The sequence below is a fragment of the Lepidothrix coronata genome, unplaced genomic scaffold (assembly GCF_001604755.1).
Source record: "Lepidothrix coronata isolate B3197 unplaced genomic scaffold, Lepidothrix_coronata-1.0 Scaffold149, whole genome shotgun sequence".
Lineage (NCBI taxonomy): Eukaryota > Metazoa > Chordata > Aves > Passeriformes > Pipridae > Lepidothrix > Lepidothrix coronata.
In genome coordinates this window covers 2,034,517-2,044,660 of record NW_016690329.1, presented here as the reverse complement: position 1 = coordinate 2,044,660, position 10,144 = coordinate 2,034,517, and the positions used below count along the sequence as shown (strand labels likewise).

At 42.2% G+C, this 10,144-nt stretch overlaps 1 protein-coding gene across 1 annotated transcript in view; it reads left to right on the top strand.

Annotated features, from left to right (window-relative positions):
• The window catches only part of TMEFF2 (transmembrane protein with EGF like and two follistatin like domains 2), a 127,660-nt gene that overhangs the window by 111,313 nt on the left and 6,203 nt on the right, over window positions 1-10,144 (top strand). The window contains exons 8-9 of the mRNA XM_017828563.1: window positions 7,871-7,994; window positions 9,537-9,695. Coding sequence (XP_017684052.1) covers window positions 7,871-7,994; window positions 9,537-9,695 — 283 coding nt within the window. The remainder of the gene's footprint in view (window positions 1-7,870; window positions 7,995-9,536; window positions 9,696-10,144) is intronic.

Sequence of the window (10,144 nt, the reverse complement as noted above, 5' to 3'; positions counted from 1 at the left end):
AACACAGAATTACAATAATAATAAGGTTAACTCATCCTCTAAGGGCTCTGTCATGAGCTGCCTAAGGAGATCCTACGCAAGGAGATAAACTATGACTCTGTTTCTTTACACGGCTGGTTTCTGAAGGGAGGGGGGATGCTTCTCCCACAGGGCTGGTGGCATCTCTCTTAGACAGGGGAATCTGAGTGAAGGGAACATCAGCAGCGTGCCAGAAACAAAGACTGGCTGAGTTAGCACAAAGAGGGATTTAGTCTATTCTAAGAATGGGGTTAACGCAGAATTATTCAATCCTGACACAAAAGAAGGAAGCACAAACTGTAAAGGCCCCTTTACCTAGGGCTTTGGTAAATCCACAATACAGCTCTGCTGTATTAAATCACAATCCATGGCAATGATTGCAGGCCTCAGACCGGCCCCCGCAGTGGCTGAGTTAAAGAGCTCTGCCTGTGTACTTTATCCACAAGAGTACTGAGAGATGGCTTGGGGACAACTGACACAGAGACGACATGCAGAGCTGGAGACCTTCCAGTCTCCTGGACTGGGAAGCAGGCAAGTGCCATTCACAGGCGGCAGTGAGCCGCTCCATGAGGCTGCTGAAGGAAGAGCTCAGTGCGTCATCCTTCTCTTGATGTCCTCAAATTGAGTGTGGAGAGCAGCACCAAACAGCAGCGACCAATGCTTTTACTGGCAGCCTAGGTCGGGGTGAGTGAATGAAAAGTGGTGGCAGAGAAGTAGAGGAGGTCAGACAAGCTGAGGCAACAGCCTGCCTTACCTCCCTGAATGAAACAATCACCCCAGGGAGAAGCTGAGTCTAATGAGAGCACCTGAACACTGAGAAAATGCTGGATTGGAGCAACGTATTAGCCCATGTGAGGTTGTGGTTTTTTTCTTTCAGTTTAGCTGGGTGTTCCAGACATGTGAGCAGGGTTGCTACCATGTACTTGTATCGAGGTGCTATTTTGGTGGTTGTGTTGCATCTTGTATTGCAGTAGCGACTTGGTAGCACCCCCTCGTGTGTGCCAGAGCCTCGGCTGCTAGGGACCTGTACAAGTAAGGCATCTGTGAATACAAGTGGACAACAGGCACTAAAAAAACAAATGAGGGTTAAAAAAAGGTTCTGTTTAGTTTTGAGCAGACAAATGGTCTTGTTATGTGCAGGAAAATGATTAACGAGTCACTTGATTTCAATCAGTCTTCTCAAAAAAGGAAGATGTATTCACAGATGTTGTAAATAAAAGCGTTTCTTGATTTCAAAAATTCAGTGATAGCTTCAACATATATAGCATAGCCCACAGATATATGCTGACAAACTGAAAGTATTCTGTTCTCCATTTGAACATCTGGGGATTATTAGTGTCTTAATTCATTGGTTTCTATTATTAATTATGGCAGCAGGCTGAATAATTACGATACATTGCTGCAAAGACAGAGCACAGTATTTTTTTTCGAAGTGCACTAGGACATCTTGCCATCATCTCAAACATAAAAAGCCCTAGATTATTTTTAAAAAAGGAAAGTGGATGTTATCTTATTCCAGGGAACTCATTTGCATAGGGACATTTAAAATTAATAAATTACTGTGTTCAGCAAGCCTATTTTGTGCCTGAGAAAAGAAGTGAATGTAATTTAATTCAACAAGTTCCATTTCTTTTTTTCCTCTTGGTGAAGCAGCTAATATGGGAAGGGTATTTTTTTGTGCAGTTTATGTGGAAAGACTAGCTTCAAGTTTGTACTTGGAGTGGCTGCAGGATGAATTTAGGCTCGGGCTGCAGCATAGTGGTGCCAGACAATTTCAGCTGACATTTGGTGTCTCACTTTCCACTTGCTCTCAGGGAGAGTGGGCTGGTGAGCTCCCTCTTAAGCGGCAGCAAGCACTTCCTTCAGAATTTTCACTCAACGCCCACCCAAACAGTGATTTTCAGGCGAGTTGCTTGCACACATTTTCTTCACTGTAGAGAGATGCTCTATATTTGTGAAAGCAAGGTTTTAAAAGAAGGGAACATTAAGATAATTAATAGGCCGGCCCTGAGCAGCTGTTAACGGTGTGGTGTGGCTGTGCTGGTGCACAGCAGGGTGGCTGCTGGCAGATTTGTCAAAGACAGGGTGCCTGCAGCTGTTGAGCAAAGACTCAGGAGAAATCTCTTTTCTCTCAGAGAAAGACCAGAGCTGGATCTGAGCTGGGATTTATCATGGTGGTTCTTCATTACAAGTGACTAGGAAGCCTGCTTAAGGACTTCATCCCTAAGTTGCTGTGGGACCTCAATTCCTGTTGGATGCTGTTAGAGAGGAGGGGAACTACCAGCAAACCTGCTAAAGCAATTCTGCACTTTCAGAGGGAGCAGCACCATTACACCCTCCTCCTGACTTTGCGGAGGGACCCTTGAACCATTCCTGCAGACATTCCTGAGCTGAGGAAGCTGCTTTTTACACCAAAAGAGCAGCAGTTCTGACTCTGTGTGAAGACTGCAGATGAGTAACATGAACTGTCCCTAGACTCATCCACAAGATTCAGATCCCCACCCCTAGTCAATCACTGAAGCTCTTCCACAAAACTCAGGGCATCCCTTACCTTTGCTCCACAGGTTGGTACTCTCTGGACCTTTATTTTGATTTCAAATATGAATTGCACAGCAAGTCTCTATCATGCAGAGCAGAAGGGCTTTGTTAAGTAAGGTCCCAGTGCTATGCTCTGTGGCCTACCTTGGGAGAGCTGACAAGGAGGCAAAAGGAGGGGGAAGGATATGCTTCCAAAAGGGGTTGAGAAGGTTAAAGACACAGATTTGACTCAAGAATCCCTTTCCCCCTTCATAAGTCCTCTGATAATGTGATGTGGAAGGAGTCATTACTTCAATATCAGCAAGAGCTTTCGTCTGCAAATTTGACTGACCTCAGAGGTATTAAAAGATTAAATTATTATGTAAGTCAATTCTCCTTAACCACTTTTGCCAATGAGATAGGTGTCAAAATAACTTCTGCTGCACGTCATTCACTGTCTTATCCCTTATTTGATGAAATATATGTGTATATATGTATTTTGAAGACTTCCCTTGGTCCAGTGATGACTGTACAGTAGATATTAACACTGTACATGAGCCAATATTTTCTCATATGGGCATAGCCTAATAGTTATTATTTCCAAAGCTCCAACATTACACTAGCCAAAATGCTAGTGTAAGAATTTATAGGCTGTGGCCCTCTGCTTTCCTTGCTTGAAATCACCTAGAAAGTCTCACTGATTCAAACATGAAGAATGACAGAGTTATCAGGCCTGCAGAACAAATTGTTAAGTGCCTGGCAGTCAATTTTTGGATATAAGAATCCTATTTTTGCCTAGATTTTTATTTTAATTTCTCCAAAGTGGATTCTAGGAACTTATGTCTGGAAAGAATTTTCTGGGCACTCTAGACAGTACTTCATTTAATCCTCATCAAGGACACTAATGGATTTATTCGTTTGTCAGTGGCACTGCTCCACGTTCGGTTGTGTAACAGAAGATCCACACTCAGGTGGGAGCTGGGGAACTGGTGAAGGCTTCCCAGAGAAGAGTTTGGCTGCCTTGTTTTCGTCATTTGCAGGCAGACTGTTTCAGATTTTGAATTTCAGCTTTCACTGGAATATTTACCTGAGAATCCTAATGGTGCATGTTCAGCTTCCAAAAGCTGAAGGAAAGTCATATAGCTAAACCAGAAATTCAAATAAAAATAATACAAAATATATTTGAAATAATTCTTCCACTCCTTCTTAATGGAAGGCAGGAACAGCCATAGATATTAAGGAATTTAGACAAGATAGTTTTAAATAATTTATTTAACACTTCAGAAGACGATCCATCAGGAAAAGCAAGATCACTGAGTGGGTGGTCAGTCACACCCCATAACTTTTTAGGATCCAGTTTACCCCAGCAAAACAGCTCATCATCTCGGCATCTGCCTGCCATCCACGGAGAGATTGGAGAGCAAGCGTTCAACTGGGAGACTCTTCCAGTAAGCAAGATGATGATAAGCTGTTTCAGGCTACACAAAGTAGCATCTGGCCTCAAAGCATTTAAAAATAATCTGTTTTGACTAATGTGTCTTATATGATAGGCTATCATGTCATGTGCTGGCACTAACAAAAGATGTGAACAATATGAAATGTCAGGTTAGGCTGAAGATGCAAAAAATGTTGCAGAAATGCAAAAGGTGCTGGCTTCATCAACACTGGTGTTTTTATTCTGAAAAGTGCTTCAAGAAAAAGATTTATGAATACAATTGATCTGGAGGGTGAGAGTGTATTTCTTTTTTGAAATAAAAAGGAGAAGCATTTTGAGGAGCATGACAGGAATTTCTTTTGTCCAGAGATAGGAGAGACTGACCCAGTCAGCCCAATTTTTATCTTAAGTCTTTACAACTAGCTTCTACCCTGAGTCCTGTCCATCACAAAAAAGGTACAAATCTGTCCTTTTGGTGCAAATAAAACCTTGCCACATTGTTGCCAATAACAATGCAGCAAGTCTAATCTTTGAAGAGGAGCTCTGAATTTAACATTACTGAAACCTAACTAACTTTGAATTTGGTCTGTGTGATTCCTTTATGCATACTGATCTGCTGTGCTTGGAAAAAAAGTGGGTAACTTTGTATTTAAGCTTTGCTCTCTGTAGGTGTAAGGTTGGTGTGGTAGAGGGGCTCCTTAGTTTAGTGACACTATAAACTGATTAGTGCAAATTGCATCCAGTACTGAATTTATAAATAATCCAGAATTACAATAAGGGTGGAAATCTTAATTTATTTAATTTAGTGTTAATTTTTTAAGATATGTACAGTTCTTACTTGCTTTATAACTTCGATATGTTTTTTTATTTATATCCTCTCTTTTTAGGATTGATTTATAGTTCTTGTTTCATGGTGATGCATTCATAAGAGTTAGTATCATATCAACAGCTGTATTACTGAAAAGTGCTCAAACCCTTCAGAAATGAGAGTAGTCAGTTTTAATATGAAGAGACTTTTAAAGCATGTCTTGGTATTCGGGTCTCTATATTGAATCTGAGAAGATGATTTTTGTAATGAGAAAAATAACCTGTTTTGAGGCAGGGAAATATTTTGTGTGTGTTCAAAATGTGCTGGAAGAGGGGAACAACTTAGTCTGAACTAAATGATGCTTTTATTGTGATCTGTATTTCAAATAACCAAAATGACAGATCAAACTAAATATGCATTTCCCGACCCCCTTGCCTTTATGTTAGGTCCCTAATTCTTTGAGAGGAGTCATCAGTCAAAAGGAGAAACTACAAATAATGTGTCTCTAAGTTTTGTGATCTCTTCCTAGCCAGGTGGCAAGTGTTCCTGCATGAAGTGTTCATCCTATAAATGCTAGCAAACCTTTGGCCATCTCATTTTGGATTCATTAAAGCATTTTCCTTCACAATATTGTGCTTAGAGGTATAATTACAAGTTCTGCAGGATCTTAGATTTACTTTAAAAGTGTGCTAGAGATCTTTTTTAAAGAGAACACAGTTTCTACCCACATGATTGCCGGAAGAGGAAAAGCTCATTCCTCTTTTTACCAGTCCTACTGCCTACACACAGTGAGAGCATCTGCAAGTCCTGGTCCCCCTTTCAAGTCCTAGCAGATTAGTCTGCCCTGAAAGTAACAATTTCCCTCCATGTTGAAGTATGCCTTTAAAAAAAAAATTAAACCAAATGGTTTCATACCATTTTAACACCACTGCTGGCTCATCTGAGAGAGGAGGGATTCTTGCATTGTGTGGTGGTGGTGCACACACATCACAGAGATACCTCAGTAACTGAGAAGGAAGGATCAGAGATACACACACACACCCACACACCCACACCCACACACACACACACGTGTGACCATCTCCTCTTCTTCAGAAGGGAAGCAAACTTCCTTTTGGTAATGGAATATATGAAGGAAATGGCATTATATTTTCCACAACAGAAAAAAAATGTGTATTAATAAGGATCCCACATTTCTTGCTGCAGTTTTCTGGGCAGAAATAGATTTGAATGTGGGCCATAGCAGAGGTCCAGCACACCCAGAAACCACCAGGCATGGTGTGTAGGTGATCACGGGTATGGAATCCCACAAGTCCCAAGCACATTGGCATCTACATGTGTGCAATGGGCAAGTCCAGTGACACAGATCACACACATTTTTCCTGTCTAGGAGGATTTCCAGGAGGAAAAAGGAACATGCATGAAGTCCTGCTGGGATGATAACTGTGTATATATTTCACATGCTGATAGCCAGTGTCTCACCTGGAGGGCGATCAGTAGCCAAAAATGTTTAGCACCAGACCAAGTGGACCTCCTCTTCCCACCTTTCTCCAGTAGCAGAAATTCCTGGGCAAGCTCTCAAAAGAGGTTGTACCATGGCTATAACAACATGCCTCCTGTCAGCCCATCCTGCCTGTGCCGTCCCAGAGACAGTTGTCAGCCCCAAGCCCAGGAATCCCCACTGTCCTGTGATGCTCCTGCGCTGTGTGGTCATTAACAACTTCATACAGGTATCCCAAAGTAAGCAGGGAACCCGGAGAGGCAGATGGGTTTGCGTTCAACATACGTGCATTTGAAAAGATGCAATGATGGTCCATAGTGCGAGGTCCTGAAAATTCTAATGATGAAAGAGAAGCTAGTGCTGTCTACAGGCATGTAAAGGTTGCCCATCATCCTTGTTTGCCGGGAGCTGGTCCTTGCCTGTTTTCACATAAGGACAATATAACCAACTTTATTAGTGCAAATGGTTAGAGACTCTTACAACTCTCCTTGGACAGCTGCAACAGAAAAGAAATTCATTACGAAAATCTGAATCTTGGATCTGCTGCAGACACTTTTCCCAGAGGTGGGATAATACCTAAGCATGCCTGCTGCCGGCACGCCTGGCTCAGAGGCAGAACACAAATTGCAATTGTTTCATAACACTTGGGGACTTTCTTTGGAAGATATAACTGCTTCAACTTATTCGTGTGCAATCTACATTTCCTTAGACATTTATTGTGAGATTTCTTTCTTCTGTTTTTAATTAATCATGGGTAGATGATACTACCACAGAAAAAGGATTTTTACCATTCGAGATATCGTAAGTATTGGTTAAATTTGGAAGAATTTGCCAAAATTACTCAGATTAATTAATACCTCGATGGCCTAAAAAAATCATGTGAGTTTATGGCAAGTAACACTCCGTGTTTCAGCCTGTGAAGCCTATGTTGAGCACACATCTGTTTCAAAACTAAATGAAGCCTCCATTTTCCTGGCTACGGGGAGGGATTTTCCAGGATTTGTAGTGTCGGTGACTATTTAAGTGCTGCAGAAGTAGGCTCAGAATGTCAAACTAGTTTAAGGGTACTGGGTGATAAGGGATGTAGAGGAGGCCAGTGAACTCTGGGGCACCGCTGTGCAGACTGATGATAAACTTCAGCTCTGGACTCCCACTCTACTTGAGCCATAAAATTATCTTTCTGCATATGTTCTATTGAATGACCAAATATACTGTAATGGTATATGACATGCAAATGTCCAGAGTCTCTCTCCTAAGCTTGCCTGGGTTTAAGGAGACACTCCATAAAGGACAACAGAAATGATCAGGTATTTTTCATGCGCTATCCTGTCATCAGTTTTTGAATAGTCAGATTATTTTTTCTCTTGTCTCATTTGCTGTAACTTGACAGGAATTAGAAAAGAACAAGAGAAACCCTTGCAAAGCTTTGCATTAGCCAACTTGTTTGAAGGTGCAAACCCTTGCTCTTGCTTCCCATGAACAACATCTTTCACATATTGTTCTTCTGATTTTCCTTTCTTTAATGGTTCTTCCCACCATTTCACCTTATCCTACATTGTCAGGTTAATGTTCCCTTCACCTGTGTTCACAGAGAATGCAAATAAACTGGAAGAAAGTGCAAGAGGGATCTACATCCCTTGTCCAGAGCATTACAATGGCTTCTGCATGCATGGCAAGTGTGAGCACTCCACGAACATGCTGGAACCGTCTTGCAGGTAATCCTTCTACCAAGGAGGGAAAGCTACACACATGGAAATATTGATTCAGAGAAACACTTAATGTAGATCAACTATGGAAAATACTGGCAACCATGGCCCTTTGTGCTACAAAATCCACTAGACTTAAATTATTCAACCAAGTCCCTATTGTATGTGGCAAAAGTATATTGAGTTATGCACAATGTTAATTGACTATGAAACCATCCAGTAGCCTTCAGTTATATTTAGATATGTTTTTAAAAGCCCTTCACAAAGCACTCGGGCCATAGCTAGGTGGCCTCCTCAGCCTGAAGGAGGAGAGGAGTGCCACCAGGGATATGTCCCTGCTGTGGCAGGAGTGATGCTCATGAGGCAGCTGTCTGGGGCAAAGGTGGCTGCTTCATGTGGAAGGTGATTTTGGAGGAGTTTAGGGCAGGGAGGAGGAGTACAGTGAAAGCACGTGCTTCTGCAGTGAATGCCTCCCTGGAGAGGTGCAGATACTACTTCTGAAGTCCAACCAGTGTCCTGGTGGCATGAAAAGCACTGTTTTGCATGGAGCACCATTTTCCTGAGACACTGGACTGGGAGAGCAGAGATACAGACCAGACTTGCTCCCCAGGGCAGATTTTCAAGCCAGCTTCTCCCAGCTCTCACAAACAGCCAGGGCACATTTCACTCTTTGCAGCTGCTACATTTTAGGTGCTCCATTCAGCTGGAAAATGTCCTTTCCTCAAGGTGCTGGGAGCTGTGGGAATGCAGGAGAGGAAAAGAGTGGAAGCTCAAGGCTTAACCCATCAGGGTTAGCGCTCCACTGAGAGATCTGAGAGGAGCCCAAGCCATCTGTCTCAGTCCCTTACCATTGCTGCTGCCATTGACCTGGATTTTTGCATCTTCTTGCTTGGTCTTTTTAGGGGAAACAGGGCAAGAGCTAAAATTAGAAAAACACTGTTTGCCCCCAAAATCACAGAGCAGAGTGGAGATGTCAGGCTGCAGGATGGGAACTGGTGAGCAGCGCAGCAGGCGGCATCGGGGTGGATGGTTGCAGCATCAACAGAGGGGTTTTTTTATAGCAACCAGACGAAATGTAAATGATGTATCCACTTTCAGGAACATCTAATCACATTTCATATGGAGCTTGGATGATTGCTTATCACCTCCTTAGGGGTAATCTGCATAAGGAGCCACAACTAGATGGCTTTTCACCCTCCCCCACCTCCCCAAAGAAAGGGAGAAATCTGAAATATGTTGTGCAAGGAACTAAATGGGTGCTCATTACAATGTGCAAGTAGTTCCACTTGATGCCAGTTATGACTTAGTCCCCTGGGCACCTCCTGGCACTCTGTGGTGTTGTTCACTCTCATAGACCTTTGTGACACTGAGGACCTGAAGTCTTCCCTATGAGAGGCTGAGCAGGCACTAGTACTCTCTCTGTGGGAGTCCATCCTGCAAAAAAGCACATAAGCTTATGCTTAGGCCACTGATTTTTTTTTCAGGTATAATTTTTCCAGCATTCTTTGAAAGCAGCAGGTATAACTAGAAAAAAATTTATTTTTTTTTCAGATGTGATGCCGGCTATACTGGACAACACTGTGAAAAAAAGGACTACAGCGTTTTATATGTGGTTCCAGGTCCAGTACGATTTCAGTATGTCTTAATAGCAGCTGTGATTGGAACCATCCAGATTGCTATCATCTGTGTTGTAGTCCTCTGTATTACAAGGTCAGTATCTCTGGTACTTTGCAATAGAAAAAGAAAATACTTTTGTTTTTCCTACTGTGTGCGCTGATTATACAGATTTCTGCAGTGACACTACTGATAACAAATGCTATTTAATTCACCAACAAACAGCAGATATCATCTGGTCCAGCCAGCCAGTGCTGCTTCATTATTATGACTGAATTTTTACTTCCATCTTAATCAGACTTAGGTAGCAACAGTGCCTACAGCAAGTGAAGTTCCCCATTTTGTATTCAGATAGTTGGACAAATATTGTTCATATAAATAAGGGGAATATAAATGCAGCAGCTGGATCAACACTTAATAAAACTAATCATATCTCCATCTGGTTTCCTTAAGGGCCCATTCCCTTAGTCCTAATCAGGCAAAGCATACAAACTTTTAAGCCTGTTTGCAACCCCGTTGATTAAATGATTTCATTAGCCTTGTGT